The sequence below is a fragment of the Pristiophorus japonicus genome, chromosome 12 (genome assembly GCF_044704955.1).
Source record: "Pristiophorus japonicus isolate sPriJap1 chromosome 12, sPriJap1.hap1, whole genome shotgun sequence".
NCBI lineage: Eukaryota > Metazoa > Chordata > Chondrichthyes > Pristiophoridae > Pristiophorus > Pristiophorus japonicus.
Window position 1 is genome coordinate 187121691 of NC_091988.1, and position 17243 is coordinate 187138933.

Consider the following 17243-nt stretch of genomic DNA (forward strand, 5'->3'; position numbering starts at 1 on the left):
AACTGAGTCAAAACAGATTGTGCAAAACCCGACTTGTGATGCACAAATAAGTTGAATAGCTTAGTGTAATCTGGTAATCCCAAGGCGGGTGCTGAAGTGAGGTTCTGGAAAGCATTCCGGGATACCTCATTCCAAATCAACTTCTCTGGTAGTGCGGGCATGGACATGTCTAACAGTGGTCTAACAATCTCGGAATAACTCATAACCCATTGCCGGCAGTATCCTGTCATGCCGAGGAGGTGTTTCATTTCTCTCTTGGTTACTGGTAGTGGGGCAGAGCAGATTGCTTTTACTCGGTCTTGTGTCAATTGTCTCGTATCTCTGACCAATTCGTGCCCTAGATACCGAACCTTTTCTGAGACAAATTGTAACTTTGCCTTTGACACCTTGGCCCCAAGTTTCCACATGATTTGCTCCTGATTTTTAGGAGCAACTGGTGTCGAACGGAGTGTCTTAGAAATCGGAATTCTCGTCATTTAGTTTGCTCCAGTTCTCGTCAGTTAGAACAGTTTCACTTTGGAACAGAATTTATTTTTCAAAAGGGGGCGTGTCCGGCCACTTATGCCTGATTTCAAAGTTTCGTGAGTGAAAACTTACTCCAAACTAACTTAGAATGGAGTAAGTGAAGATTTTTGTACGCTTGAAAAAACCTTGTCTACACATTAAAAAATCAGGCGCAGGTTACAAATTAGGCGTCAGGAACAAGGGGGGGTGGGAAGGGAAGACATTAAATTCTACAATAAATTCTTAGTTATACTTATACAAATATTATACAAATAAATCCAACCTGAATAAAAAATTTATAAGCAAAGAAAAGATTAAATAAACCATGTTCCTACCTGTGTGAAAGTTCTTCAGGCAGGCCTTTAGGAAGCGGTTTGCCGTTGGGACCAAAGGCTGAACGGGCCGGGCCCGAGATTTCGGGCAGGGCCTGTCCCCAGCACCAGATTTACAGGTAGGTGGCGTTGGGTTGGGTCGGGGAGGGAGGTTCGGGTCGGTGGGGGGGGGGGGGACAGAGGGGAGAGAGGGGAGGGAGGTCAGGTCGGGGAGGGGGAGGTAGGGGAGGGGGAGGTCAGGTCGGATCCAGTCCGGGGGCGGGAGTAGAGTCGGGTCGAGTCAGGGGGGAGCGGCAGCGGCAGTCGGATCCGGGGGGGGGGGGGGGCGGGGAGCAGGAGCGGAAGCGGAAGCGGGAGCGGGAGTCGGGTCGGGTCCGGGATGGGGTGGGGGGGGGGGGGAGGAGTGGGAGTCGGGAGGAAGCAGGAGCTAGGCGTGGGAGGAACCTTATTCACGCAGCCCCAGTGAGGCCATTCGGCTAGGGGCTGCGTGCTTCGGGGCCCTTCCCACACAGTTTCGGGCGCCTGGAGCTACTGCACTTGCGTGCCCACTCTGCATGTGCAGAGGTCCCGGCACTGTTTTCAGCGCAGGGACCTGGCTCCGCCCCCCTACAGCTCCTGCTGCGCTGCGCCGAGGACCTGCAGGGAGGTGGAGAATACGGAGGGTTTTTGTAGGCGCACTTTGTGGCACGAAAAACGGACGTCCAGGTTGGGACTGCGCCGTTCTAGGCGCGGCTCGAAACTTGGGCCCCTTGTGTCCTTTCGAGGCCAGGGCTTTTAATAACACAAGGGAGTCCGTTTCGCAGGCCAATTTGGAGGGTGAGGCGAGCAATAAGTCATCAACATACTGCACAAGTGTAGAACCTGCTGGTAAAATTGCATCTTCCAGATCCCTCTTTAGGCATTGTGAGAATATAGTAGGGCTCTCGGTAAATCCCTGCGGGAGTCTTGTCCACGTATATTGGCGTCCTTTATACGTGAAGGCAAACAGGAATTGAGACTCTGGGTGAATGGGTATTGAGAAAAATGCTGAACACAGATCAATTACTGTGTAATACGTTGAGAATGCCGGAATACTGGCAAGTATAATTGCCGGGTTGGATACCACCGGATAAGTTGGGAATACAGAATGATTCACAGCTCGTAGGTCTTGGACAAATCTCCATTTGTCACTATTGGGCTACTGCACCGGAAAGACCGGTGTGTTACATGAGCTTCTAGTTGGAACGATTATTCCCTGGGCCAGCAGGGACTTAATGATTGGCTCGATACCTTGTTCTGCGGCTGGAGACAAGGGGTATTGGGGCTTCTTGGGGAGTGGGGCGGTTGAATTGATCACTACCTTATATGGTTGTGCGGTGAGCATATTTCCTACTTCATTAGCGTGTGTAGACCATAGTTGTTCTGGAACTTTAGCAAGAAGCTCTGCTGTGCTTTGTTGTAATGGAAAGCTAGTGGCTGAAAGCATCCTTTCTTCTCAGACAGCATCGAAGTATATTTTCCCATTCAACTTGACAGAATAGCCTCCACCCCCCCCCCCCTCTTTCATGTTGCCCCAAAGTACCATTAAGTGTGTGCCATTCCTCTTGTACTGGGGATCCTTGCATTCTTAACCATTCGTCCTAAATCCTGGGGTTTATGTGTGCCTGCAACCGCAAGGGTGCAGTGTGGAATGCTCCCTTTAACCCTAAACAAGCTCTGACTGTAGGAGGATAATTCAACCCCTGTCGCTATCCCTTTGGGTCCGATAAAAATTTGTTCGATCATCAATTGATGTTTCTGGTGCAGGACTGGTTGATAAAAGATTTGTGCTGTAGCGTCTGATCCCGTGTTGTCACAATATCCTGTGCAGTGTAATGTTTCATACCAACTTCCCAAGGTTTGAGATTTGAGGTGGTCTGTGATTAACCTTGTTACGCACCAATATGAACCAACCAAATAGGATAGGGTTTTGCTTAGTGTGGGGTCCAAATTTTTCCAGGCACACAATATGGGAGTTGTAGGTTGAAGTAGTGGATATGCGCCACATTTATCTATGGGGACTCGAACCTCCAGACCAGCTGGGGAACAGAGGATCGTGGCACTCATTTTACATAATAGGTCACATCCACACAGGTTCACTGGAACCTCATTAGACAGTAGGAATGAATGACTATCTTCGTAATCTTCTAATTGTACATTGATAGGGTTAGAGAAAAACATTTGCTGCGCGTGTCCAGATAGTCCAATCACTGAGGTTTGATTAGTGGAAGTGGGAATTCCCCTCGTATCCTCCCTTGAAAGGACCGAATAGGTGGCACCATTATCCACTAGGAATGGGATATCCTTTCCTTGTATTCGTATTTTTACTTCAGATTCTCCTATGGCATTTAACGAAACGACGGGTAGCTGTTTGTTCGCAGCACTCGGGTCTGGGATTGGGCGTCATTGATCATTATACGAGCAATTTGGTTGTTGGCCGAATTGCTTTTGATTCTGTGATCCAAATGGATCTTGAACAGAGAAATGAGTCGGGGGTCTAGCATGTACCTGGACTTGGGTCGCATACGGGTTGGGTCCTGGAGGGGGAGGGGGTGCTTTATTACCTGCCTGTTGAGTCCAATCATTTGGTTGTTGCTGTTTTGCCCGGCAATTTCTAGCCCAGTGTCCAATCTGACCACAATTGTAACAGGTATCATATTGTTCCCGCCCTGCACCTCCTCTCCCTCTTCCCCTGAAATTTCCTCCTCTGCCTCGCCCTCTTCCTCTACCCGGGGGGGGCCGTAGGACGGTGTCACCGGGGTGGGTGTTGTTGGAGCTGCTTGTTCCACAAACACGGTGACCTTGCTTTTAGATTCTCTATTTCGTTTTTGTATGTCCTTTAACATAGATACAACCTTGGATAGCGATTCCTGTCGCCATCCGAGACAAACTAGTTTAAAGGGATCTCTGAGTTCGGGTCGTAGCCCGTTTACCACGGCGCTGATCATAGGAGCTTCTTCCTCCTTCCTCCTCTATTTTCATGCCTGAACATTGGTTCATGATCTCTCGCACTCTTTCTACATAATCCTCAACATCATCCTCCTTTCTTTGTGTAGTTTCCATAATTTTGGACCAATTCGTTTTTCTTGGGAACACCGAATGTAAGGCTTCCCAACATCTTTCCCAGAACCCCTCTCCTGGCTTCGTGCTGGGATCTGCATCTGGAGCCTCTCGATGGGTTTTTAAATTTTTGAATTTTATCTCAAGTTTGGCAAATTTCGTGTCCTTTAACCGTGCTTTCAGTAAGATTTGACCATCTAATATACTGGGTTCGTGGCACAAGATGATCACTTTTAACTGGTCTATGGCCTTTTCAATATTGATTTTAGGGTCTGCCAATCCTTCCACAATTATTCTTAACTCACTTGGTGACCATGGTCGATAAATAGGGACCGGAGCCCCCCCCCCCCCAGAGAGTGGACTGGGAAAAAGTCTTACTGGGTATGCAGATGATGATGGCTCCAGAGCACTGGGCCCTTGTCCACGGGTAAGACTTCGTGTGCCACCTGCAGGGCCGTCATGGTATTGATTCCCTTGTGACTGATCTATTTTTCCTGCAGCCGCACCTGCATCGTTGGGAGCGGGTGTTATCCCATTTCCCTGTGCTCCGGCCCGAGGATCGTCTCCTCCTTGTTGGCCTGGCGCGCCCCCCGGGGGTGGAACATACGGCGGTGGTCGATGGCTGTAGGGAGTCCAGTCCTTGTCCCAGTCCTCATCCTCATCTTTTTCCCAACCTTTAGGGGCACTTGGTGAGTGTGCCTTTGTCTCTTTAGCAACCATAACAGATGGATGTTTGCTTTGTCGAGGGCGATTCACCTGCTTTCTCCCTCTAGTACACTGCTTGCTGACTCTTAGGCTCTTCTCGTGTCGTTCCTCAGCTTCCCTTTTCCAATCTCCAAACACTGACCAATTCACTTTCTTTTTACCTCTTCTACCTGGGTCTCTGTCTATAAGGCATTCTTCTCGACATGTTATTCTCTCTAAATTGAATGAACCATCGGGTGGAAATGGCCTGTTTTCACCCTTAGTCCACTTTATCCATTCTCTTAGGTGGTCAATTGAAGACTGACCACAATTCTGGAGCATAAAATGGGCTGGGGTCCCTTTTGGTGGTGGTTTACTTGCTCCAGCCCCCATTCTGGATGTTTAAGATTTTCCACAGTTTCTGATATCTCAATCCTTTCGGCCAACCGAGTTCTCTACGCCTACTTTTCCTGGCAGTTACGTGGCCTGAAAAGGCTCTTAATTCGGGCTCAGTCTGGGTGTGTGAGATATGTTGGCACGAACCAACCGTAGTTGATCAATCAGTTACGGTTTCTTTTCTTAATCAATCCTTGGTTTTTTTTTTCCAAATCACAATTTTCCCTAGTGACTCTTCCCGTTTCTCTAATGGCAATGTCGCACAAAGGTATTGCACACAACAGTATAACGAGGACAACTAGGACAAACAATATTCACGCGAGTACACAAATCATAACCTTTAAACTCTATCTAAACAAATCAATTCTCAGTCTGCGTTGTACGCTACTACAGACCGAGTCCTTAACTTATCCTAATAAAACTTATAAAACTGATAAAACTTATGGTTCCATTACCCTAACTCTTATCACATAAGAACCTTCGATCGATTGCGCTTTTTTTTTTCCTACTCTTATCACATAAGAATTTTTCCTAATTAAAAACAATTAACTCATCACATAAGAACCTTCGATCGATTAGCGCTTTTTTTTTCTAATCTTATCACATAAGAACCTTCAGGAACCTTTTTCGATCGACTAGCGCTGTTTCTACCTTACCTACTGAAACCTTCCCTGGGCTGTTTCGAGATTTTTCCAGAACCCATTCTCTTCTGCTTGCAAGCTGAGAAAGAAATGGTTAAAAAAAAAATAACTTTAGCTTTTAAATGTCGAGTCTCGTAGATTGCAGTACCTCCCCTGTGGACAACAGATTACATATGCGATTCAACAGTGAAGAAACCTTCTTGTGAGCAAAAGGCTCACCTTGTTTTGGCCACTGAAGCCTTTCACTGGAGAGGCACTATGCCTGTATCCGTTTTACTCACAGGACAGAGAGTATGCATCTCGGTGGAACCTCCAAGAAGTAACTGTCGAAATCTCGACCTCCGAAAAAAAATGACTCCGACACTTTCAGCTCCGGCAGAGGTTTCTTTAATTTACTTGCTAGCAGGGGCAGGTCACACTCAGTCAATGGCTAAGTGAACACCTCTGAAATGGTACAGTTTCACGAGATATTTATACAGTAAAACCCAAGTTATGGCCTCTCCCTGTGTATTGGCTCTGTCTCGCAGTCCGTGAATACAGATAAAGAGTTAATTATTACATCCTTGTCCTGACATAGTTTCCAGATATTTCCTTTTGTCAGGGTTATTAGTTGGCCAGCCGGCCATTACTCCATGAGAGGGTGGTAATGAGCTATTACCTGTCTTGCATTGTGTCAGGATTGTCCAGTTTCCTAGTCAGTTATCTTTTTGCATCAAATGGATGAGGTCTCTACAAGAGATAATGGCTGGTGGTTTGAGTACTTCGAAAAGGGTGGGGTGGCATGGAACTGGTGTCGTATAGACAATAGGAGAGCACCATGGGGGGGGGGGGTTACTTGTCTCAGCATGACTTGTCTCCTAGCTGTCTGATGGCCATCAGCCATCTCAAACCAGGTTTAGCTGTTTATGCAAGCCAACTGCTTTTATGCAGAAAGTTCTGGAAGGACCAGGACTCCATTTTGTTATATATATTGCAAAGGGCACACAAATACCGTGTGGTATCAGCTTAGATAAAAAATACATTTCCACACCTTTGCTTTCCTGTCAGTTAAAGGAATGTAAACCTATTCTGAAACAGAAGGCAGAGCTCATTGCTACTGATTTTTTTTTTAGTTTTACCTCATTTTTACATGCAAGAAGTTACCCCCTTTAGCTTTTCTTTGATATTTCTTAAAATTCTTAAATTTTATTTTTTAATTGCTTAACACTAATTACATTTGCACATTTATTTTCTTCTAATTTTAGTTTTTTTTAGGAAGCAGTACTTTCAATTTGAATTGTTAATCATTTTTTAAATCATTTATTTTATATTGGTTGGTAAAGGAAGGGAAAAATACATTACAGCATGATTCAAACTTGACATCTTCCTGACATTGCTGCTAATGCCAGCTTATATTCAGTACTCCATTGTGCATTTAGTGGGCATTATTTACAAAACTGCTTTTAATAAAAAAATTATAAACATTCCTGCACTGTTTTAATTATCATCCAAGGCGCTTTTTTTTTTAAAAACAGGACCGTTTTACAAAATGGGTGCACTGAAAGCTATCTGACATCGAGGGTGGTTGGGGCGAGGAGGGAGGAGAGAAACAATATTGGGGGTGACTAAGAGCTTTATAGAAGACCCTTTTAAGAAGGGTCTTAAAGGAGAAGGAGGTGGTAACCAGCCCATTTCTCTGAAGTGTTCATCATTGCTAAATTGTTTATATTGCTGAGGTTTAGTGATTCGGTTCCTGTTTGTCATTACACACACACCAATTTAGAACCTATAGAATAAACAAAATCAATCTTTATGATGCAGTTCATGTACTTCAAATTTCCTGTGTGGCGTTCTTGCCAGCAACTCTGGTTTTTAGTGTGGAATTAATGTGGCTACCATCGTCCCTCTGATCCAGCTACCCTTCAGTATGATCAAAACCGACTGCCCTTGCATTATTCAAATGAGCAATTAAAGGCCCCTCCTTGGTTGAACAATTCTAAAATTGTTGTGTAAAGATCGTCTATCTTGGAACTGTGTCTTCAAAAATCTGCAAACTTACCACGTCAGATACAGAGAACACCTTCAGTGTATTTTTATCTCAAGTCCAGCATTAGCAGTTTTTTTTTCCTTTTTTCTGCTGAAGCAGAAGAGTTGAGTAAGTTGAAAAAATAGGTTTGGGGATACTTTTAAAAGTGGAGAGAGAAGTAGTGTGACAGAGATGATTAGGAAGTAAGCATTACAGGGTTAAAGACAACTGAAAGCTGCAGCAGAGGGAGGGTGTGGATGCACAGGAGGACCAAAGGGTGTGAGCTGCGATGTAGAGCTGGAGGAGGTTGCAGAAGTGTTGAGTCTGTTTGGAATGTCGACCATGAAAAGGTGTTCAGAATCGTAAAAGGATTTACTCACTAGAAAATGACTAGCTATGAAATAAAGAACCAATACTGAGTGACATAACATTTGTCACTTACTAATTCTCTCCTCTCCTGTTGCCAACAGCCTATGAAAATGGATTTCCAGTTTCCTTGGAGAATGGCCCCTCTTCTGCTCCTATCCCACCCACGACGAACACTGTGCCTGCAGCTGTAGCAACAAGTGAACCAGATGCGGCGCCCAGTAACAGTGCGGCACCACCAGCTGAATCCCTTTCTCCTGGTGACCGCACGCTAAATACAGTGAGCAAGGGTCCGCTTCCACCTGGGTAAGCCTGCTTTTGTAAGATGTCTCGGACGTAATATTTAAAGAAAAGGCAATTCCTCAGTACAACTGTGGATAAAGATTGTCGTTTTGGGTCAGGTTCATAGTAGCCAGGCTGATGCATTTCAAACATTTGAGCTCCAAGTAGATTTATTGTTGCATATGTTTCTTAAGATCGCTATGCAGCAGCATGTATTGAAAATGTCCTTCACCATGTGACAAACCAAGATGACCGTTTGAATGGGTTCTCGATCTTTTGATTTTCAATAGATGTATTTTTATTTGAATATATTTATTACATACTAAATTTAATGAGCCAAAAGCATCAACGTTTTACCCTGCGTGTGTATAAATATTTCATAAGTGTCGTTCCATTCTTCCAGGCGCACCCAAATTGGCATCTGTATAGATTATTTTCTTTTATTCCTTAAGAAATCCATTCCTGGGCTCCCTGCAGCCACCTGCACTAGGTGGTGGAGGCCCCATTTTGATCAGCGTAGCATGGAGAAATTTAATCTGCAACCACTTTTTTTGATCTTTAAACGTAGTTTCTATTTATTTACAACTCCAGTGAATGGAAATCTTGATGGTTGAGAAACTGAGCAGTAACCACTTGCATGCCACAAGAGCTGCATGCGAATGATGTTACATTTCATGTTGAAGATCATAAGAAATAGGAACAGGAGTAGGCCATACGGCCCCTCGAGCCTGCTCCACCATTCAATAAGATCATGGCTGATCCGATCATGGACTCCGCTCCCCGCCCGCTCCCCATAACCCCTTTTCCCCTTATCGATTAAGAAACCGTCTATTTCTGTCTTAAATTTATTCAGTGTCCCAGCTTCCACAGCTCTCTGAGGCAGCGAATTCCACAGACTCACAACCCTCTAAGAGAAGAAATTTTTCCTCATCTCAGTTTTAAATGGGCAGCCCCTTATTCTAAGATCATGCCCTCTAGTTCGAGTCTCCCCCATCAGTGGAAATATCCTCTCTGCATCCACTCTGTCAAGCCCCCTTATAATCTTGTACATCTCAATAAGATCACCTCTCATTCTTCTGAATTCCAATGAGTCGAGGCCCAACCTAGTCAACCTTTCCTCATAAGTCAACCCCCTCATCCCCGGAATCAACCTAGTGAACCTTCTCTGAACTGCCTCCAAAGCAAGTATATCCTTTTATAAATATGGAAACCAAAACTGCACGCAGTATTACAGAAGGTTCTGTAAAGGGACTTGGGGAGATTTGTATCTATCCAAATTGCATGGATGAGCCATGGACCATTTTTAAATGTTGTGATACTAGTGGCAGGAAAGCAATATTGTCGGATATAATAAAATGGGTACTCTGATGGAGGCAATTACGTAACACAATTGGAAACGCACAAGCGACTAATTTGGACTTAAGTTTATTGTAGTTGTCTATGATGAATAGGTAACTGCCAGGTTATAGAAGATGCTATTTAGAATCATACAGCATAGAAGGAGGCCATTCAGCCCATCATGCCTGCGTTGATTGTTTTTAAATAATAACTTTTGTAAGTTCAAGTCAAGTTTTCTGAACTTAAATTTCAGCATTCCAAATCTATTTGCGCTTGGGCTAATGTCCCCCATCAGCAATTTGTAAAATATTTGATAGTGGCGTGAGAAGAAAAGGCTTGCATTTATAATGCATCTTATCACATTTCTCAAATATCTCCAAACACTTCATGTGCAGCAAATCATTTGAAGTACAGTGACTGTTATATGGGCAGAATCACAGAATGACACAGCACAGAAGGAGGCCATTTGGCCCATTGTGTCTGTGTCGGCTCTTTGACCAAGCTATCCAATTAATTCCACTCCCTCTGCTCTTTTCCCATAGCCCTGCAATTTTTTTCCCTTCAAGTATTTATCTAATTCTCTTTTGAATGCTACTAATGTATCTGCTTCCACCACCCTTTCAGGCAGCGTATTCCAAGTCGTCATAACTCGTTGTGGATAAAAAATGTTTCCTCGTGTCGCCTCTCGTTCTAATGCGAATCACCTTAAATCTCTGTTCTCTGGTTACCGACCTTTCTGCTGCTGGAAACAGTTTCTCCTTATTTACTCTATGAAAACCACTCAACGTTTTGAACACCTGTATCAAATCTCCCCTTAACCTTCTCTGCTCGAAGGAGAACAACCCCAGCTTCTCCATCTCAACATAACTTCATTCTGGTATCATTCTATTAAATCTCTTCTGCACCCTCTCCAAGGCCTTGACATCCTTTTCTAAAGTGTGGTGGCCAGAATTGAATGCAATACTCCAACTGAGACCTAACCAGTGTTTTATAAAGGTTTAGCATAATTTATTTTGTACTCTATGCTTCTATTAATAAAGCCAAGGATCCCATACACTTTATTAACAGACTTCTCAACTTGTCCTGCTACCTCTCCCTGTTCCTGCACCCTCTTTTTAAAATTGTGCCATTTAGTTCATGAAGCCTCTCCTCATTCTTCCTTCCCAAAATGTATCACTTCACAGTACTCCATGCCTACATAAAAGGATAGGCAACATAGGAAAGTCAGAGAAACTATAGGTCACTATGAAATTGCATAACAGATGTGATTAGTTCCTTGAAGATCAGAATCAACTGATTGAAATATCTCTGCTCTAGAGATGTTGATGCAGGTCAGTAATTCATGCAAATAAAATTGGTCATTTTTTTTTAATTGAATGGTGTTTAGATGTCTGAAACATTTTCGATTTTCCTTTTGGAATGAACTTTATTAAAGGGGAAAACTGCTGTCTTCTGAATTATCTCTCAATTATAAATGTGGTCAAAGAAGCTGGCTAGTTACTATTACCTGTCTTACTCCAGTTCTTTATACTTCAGAATTGCTTCTAAGAGGTTGCAGGAACACATTTTGTGTAAAATCTCCACTTCTCTTCCCTCCTCCATGGCCACGAAGTTCCACAGCTCCACTCTGTCTTGAATGGTGTAAGGAGACTATGTCGGCAACAGTCCCCTTTCAGGATACTGGTGGTGGTGTGGGGCGGGGGGGGAATTGGGGAAAGATAAATTTAACATAATTATTCATGTGCTGCTTCTCGCTGTTGGTATCACAGAAGATTTTACTTATGTTCTTGCCATAGCTGGGAGCAGAGGATGGATCAACACGGCAGATTGTATTTTGTAGATCACATTGAAAAACGAACAACGTGGGAAAGACCACAGGCGCTGCCTCCAGGGTAAGTCAGATAATATGTTGACTTGGGATGTTAATCACTAAGTGGCCTGTTCTTGAGCAACTATTTTTCAGATCTACCAATTTTCTTTACTAGCTGGTAATGAAACATAAAATGCGGCGGCAACGATTAAAATAATTATTTGCTCCTGACTTCTATAATATAGATGCTTCAAGCACAATTTCCTTGAGGCTTTCAGGTAGAGTTTTCTTTGCAGAATTTTCAATGGAAAGTGCGTTTTTCTAAAATGAACGGAATGATCTCTTTCATTCGTTTATCCCTCTCGGCTGCAAGGCGTACAGTTTCAGCAGCCCTCCAATACCACCTGCCAAGTGGTCGTGAGTAACAACAAGCCATTTGATGGTGAGGGTAATCGCAGTCAAGCACAATCTGATCTTCTCTTCCAAGGAAGGTCACTTTATAGTGATCAGGAGTGTATACATTGGCTGATTCTCCTTTTCTTAAACTCCAGGCACTGCAGCCAAAACCAGTGCCCCTTGTTGATATCGGGTACCTCCATTTAGTCCAGGAATTGAGTCTGGCACCTTGCTGAATTGTGTGGTGCAGGAGCAGAGTACTTTACTTCTGAGCCATCGGACCAGCTAGGTTTATCATTTCTATTAGTGATGTTTAATTCTGAATCAGTAGAGCATATTTGATCTGTAACCAGTCGCAACAGTCCCCTTTTCATAATTGCTGCTCATAGTACAGAAACCTCACGTATTGCATTATTAAATAGATTTTTATTTATTTATACATTTCCTGCTTCATAGAATGATACAGCACAGAAAAGGAGTACATTCGGCCCATTGTGCCTGTGCCGCACAAATTCATACCCCACACTAATTACTTATATGCACTGTTGAATGTGTTTTAAAGTGATATTGTTGAACTGCTGGGGAGAATTGAAGTAACCATGGCAACACTGTCAACCACAATCTCCAGTCCTGTTAAAAGAATAGAATCCTAGAAATTTAAAGGAAGGGGGCCATTTTGGCCCATCGTGTCCGCGCCGGCCGACCAAGACCTATCCAGCCTAATCCCACTGTCCAGCTCTTGGTCCATAGCCCTGTAGGTTATGGCTCTTCAAGTGCACATCCAAGTACTTTTTAAATATGGTGAGGGTTTCTGCTTCTAACACCCTTTCAGGCAGTGAGTTTCAGACCCCCACCACCACCTGGGTGGAGAAATTTCCCCTCAACTCTCCTCTAAACCTCCTACCAATTACTTTAAATCTATTCCCCCTGGTTATTGACCAAGGGAAACAGGCCCGTCCTATCCACTGTATCTAGGCCCCTCATAATTTTATTCACCTCAATTAGGTCTCCCCTCAGCCTCCTCTGTTCCAAATAAAACAAATCCAGCCTATCCAATCTTTCCTCATCGCTAAAATGCTCCAGTTCAGGCAACATCCTCCAACATCTCCTCTGTACCCTCTCTAGTGCAATCACATCTTTCCTGTAATGTGATGACCAGAACTGTGCTCAGTACTCTAGGCTGTTCTTAAATTCCAAACCATTCAACCTGAACCCATGAGCTTTTTTTGTGAAGATTGCTCTGGTTCAACTCAAAATAAAAGCAGTACAGACATTAAGCATCATCCCTTATCTCTTCGAGGTTTCTCTGCTTATTACCCTTCCATTAGGCCAGAGCTGAAACCCCGTGCTTCAGTTTTATAACTTTAACCCTTAGCTATAAATTGTCACGGTTGCCTGGCTTAACTTGCTGTCCATCTTATCTCCTCTTCTCTAGCTGACTTACTCAAAGGCATGTCTCTTATCTCCGCTGCTATGATAAGTCACTGTCAGGATATGCTAGCTCGAGCTAATTTAACTCGGCCATTGCACATAATGCCTATGTTAAGCATTACAGTTAATGTTAGCCATTTTAATACTATTGCCACTGAAAGCTACTTCAAAATTGGAAATATAGGGCTTGCTATTCAGCAGCATTGCTGGAATGAGTTGGTCATTAACCACTTCCTCCCCAATTCTTTCCTGAAAGCTGGGAGCGGAGGGTTGACGAGAGGCACAGGATTTACTACGTTGACCACATTACCAGGACGACCACATGGCAGCGGCCCACTGTAGAGTCCGTTAGGAATTTTGAACAATGGCAGTCGCAGAGAAATCAGCTTCAGGGAGCCATGCAGCAGTTCAACCAGAGATTTATTTATTCGGTAATTATCTTGCTGACCTGCTTTTTGTACTTTTAAAGGAGACAAATAGAACTCCATTCTGTAGAAAATCGACAGTGATTTTGCCACCTGTTGAATGAATGTGTCCACCTTGATCCAATATCGCTTGTTTTTCCTTCCACAGCATATCTAATATATTTTTTCACTTATTTTAATTGTGTACGTATGTGTGTTTATAAGCGCATAAGAATTAGGAGCAGGAGTAGGCCATCCGGCCACTCGAGCCTCCTCCACCATTCAATAAGATCATGGCTGATCTTCCACCTCAACTCTACTTTCCTGCCCGCTCCCCATATCCCTTGATTCCACTAGAGTCCAACAATCTCTCCTTATCTACCTTGAATGTACTCAGTGACTGAGCATTCACAGCCCTCTGGGGTAGAGAATTCCAAAGATTCACCACCCACTGAGTAAAGAAATTCCTCCTCACCTCAGTCCTAAATGGCCGATCCATTATCCTGTTCTCGTTCCTTTACCCCTAGTTCTAGACTCTCCAACAAGGGGAAACAAGCTTTCTGAATTTACCCTGTCAATCCCCACATATGTAATATTTTTTCCACTTTCAATTATTTGAATTTTGTTCGTGTGTGTTTATATGTAGTGGAATTATCCGCACATGTTTTGGGGAAGTCTGGCTCCATTTTCCATAAGTCAGCTAAAATACATTTGAGTGTTTATTCATTTTCCCACAGACTCTGGGTCCTTGATCCAACTGGATAAGTAATGTATCTGGATGTTTAATACATTGTAGAACTTGCAATCCAAGCAGCTGATATTTAGTTTTGGTGCGAGAAGATCAGCAGCAACCAGGCTGCCACTGGTTTTTCTGTGAATATCTTTAAATTTTATTACAAAGGAAAAACATATATCTTAATCTGTATTTACTGGGATTTTGATTGGCCTACTTATGGTCTACTTAGATTATGCAGTCAGAAGCTGGAACAGTCGTTGTATCAGACTGAATTATCAGCCAGTTCCTATAATCTGTTAGTATGTACGTGGTCCCCTCCATTATGGTGGCCGTTGGCCATTCCACTACATGTTTATTTTGTCTCTATCTCGCCTCACGTACCGTATAGTTTTCCCCCAGCTGATGGGGTTAGTAGGTAGTGTCCTCCCAGAGTCAGGGCTGGTGCAACTCCGTAATTAACGTGGAAGAATAAATCACGGTCACTTCATTTTATGGTTTCAAATTTTGCTCTCTTGTAGGGAAACCCTTCGTCTCCACTCAGGGTCTCCTCGAAGAACACAGCTGAAATGAATAGCTTCACGTGAGAGGGAATCGGTGTGAATGATTTGGATTACAATCCAACAAAATATTTTAACATTTCAGTGTTAGGTGGAGAAGGCATGTAGTTTATCAGGAACTGATTTATATGTAGCCAAACTGGTTTACATTTTTGAAAAGGAGAAAGGGACTCGCTCAGAGTTGTCCTGCATGATCTGTGCGCTGTCTGTCCCTTCCTTCCTTCATTCCCTCACCTTGGCTTCTAAGGCACGGCGTTGTTTAGTTCTAGGTGACACGTGAAGGAGCTTTCATTTGTCATTGTTACTCACTAGTGTCTGTGTGTGTGGCTACCTTCTTGGCATAAATCACATTTACAAAAAAAAATATTCCTACAACAATACAAAAGCAAAATACTGCGGATGCTGGAATCTGGAATAAAAACAAAATGCTGGAAATCTCAGTGGGTCAGGCAGCATCTGTGGAGAGAAAGCAGAATTAACATTTCGGGTCGATGACACTTCGTCAGATGTTTTCATTCCTGCTGTTTTCATTTTCAGTATCCGGAGCAGGTAGTGCCAGCTGAATTTGACCCACTGGGCCCCTTGCCAACTGGTTGGGGTAAGTAATGCCGAAACATGCATAAAAGGAACAATTCTGCACATTGCTTTTTAAATCATTGATTTGTAACAGTACATGTGACCCAATTTGGTTTAAAGCTTTCTAAGAGATTACTTCTGTTCATATAGAGCGCAGAATGTCACCAATTTTTACTAATTAAAAAAACATCATGTCATTCTTCTAGAAAAGAGAACAGACAGCAATGGTAGAATGTACTTTGTAAACCACTTAACACGTAGCACTCAGTGGGAGGATCCTCGGACAGAGGGGTGAGTAATACAGTTGAATGATGCTATAATGTATACTATAATGTGCAATTAAATAAATATAGTATGATAGATACCAAAATATAAGATAGCCTAATCATAGGGTTCACGATTTGCAAGTGAGGAATGGCATTGACTCGTAATCATCTGAATTGTGAAATTAGATTCCATCTTGAAGTTGTGCTCTGGTAAATATTTTTTTTAAAGCTTTATATTTTCAAGTTTTAGGGTTAAAGGAAAGCATATAGCATTAATCAAATATAAACGTTATGATGTAGTACATCAACATCTCGATGCCAGTCAGCAATGAATGCTTAATACCCAAGTATTCTTATCAGAAACCCATACTAAAAATTGCACTATAAATCTGTGATGTGTTTGGTGGTCTCACATGTTGGGAGATATTGGGACATTGGAAAGGATATGGCAGCGAGGGAGCGGCAGCACAAGATTTATTTTCAGTCTTAAATCCCTTGGCTCAAAGAGCTGAGTCTATATACATTAGAAAAGTATAGACTTGGGCGATTTAATCAAGGTTTATACAATAATGAAGGGACTGGATTGTGTTCATGTGGCCCAACTGGATAGATTATGGAGGATCAGGAGTTAGGCAGATCATCTTTACCCAGAGAATAATGGACCTGTGGAACAGATTGCCGGCTCGTGCGGTGACTGCTGATTTGCTGTGTTTCTTTAAGAGAGCGCTGGACCTGTTTCTGACTCGCGCGAAGATGACCTCATAAAATCAGGGTCGATGGGATCTAGTTTTGATCGCCTAAAAGGGTCAGAAAGGAATTTTCCAGGTTTTTTTTCCCCTAATTGGTCTGAGTTTTAATCTATTTCTTTTTTGCCTCTCCCAGAATGTTACATGTCTCTATCAATTGCGATGCATTGGGCATCACAACTATATGGGACAGGTTATGTGGGCCAGTCGGTCATTTCCTGTCCATCTTTTTCATATGTCCGTGTTAAAATTTTGAATCTCTATCCAACTTTTTTTTTAAGTTCTATGGTGACAAACTGCCACCTACTGAATAGAAAGGGATGATTTAATAACTGCCCTAGTGGCTAGCTGAGTAAATATACTGTATGTGGTACTGAGCCATACAAAGCAGGAAGGTTTCCCGTTCAGTCCCTGGACTATACTGAGTTAACTATTTTCAGCTTAGGCTGTCGTAGTTACTACAACTCACCTTAGCTCCCCAAGATAGGTAGGGGGTGGAAAATTGACCCCTGATGTATGCATGTAAGAGGTTTAGCTAGTGATTGAGGAAAGGATCCAAGATGTTTTTACAAAAATATGAAGTCAACTTGATGGTGCGGCTACTCTGTAGGAACCACAGTGGAACAGATCCTCCTCTTGAACAGAAGTGATGCACCATCGGGCCGAGTATTTGGAAAGCAAATGGCACGTTAGCC

General features: G+C 43.1%; 1 protein-coding gene across 2 annotated transcripts in view; it reads left to right on the forward strand.

The window, feature by feature from the left end:
- Window positions 1-17243, forward strand: part of LOC139277597 (E3 ubiquitin-protein ligase Itchy-like) — a 112971-nt gene that overhangs the window by 62221 nt on the left and 33507 nt on the right. For both annotated transcript variants that reach the window (XM_070896274.1, XM_070896275.1), the window contains 5 exons: window positions 8111-8312; window positions 11423-11518; window positions 13520-13694; window positions 15498-15558; window positions 15743-15827. In XM_070896274.1, coding sequence (XP_070752375.1) covers window positions 8111-8312; window positions 11423-11518; window positions 13520-13694; window positions 15498-15558; window positions 15743-15827 — 619 coding nt within the window. The remainder of the gene's footprint in view (window positions 1-8110; window positions 8313-11422; window positions 11519-13519; window positions 13695-15497; window positions 15559-15742; window positions 15828-17243) is intronic.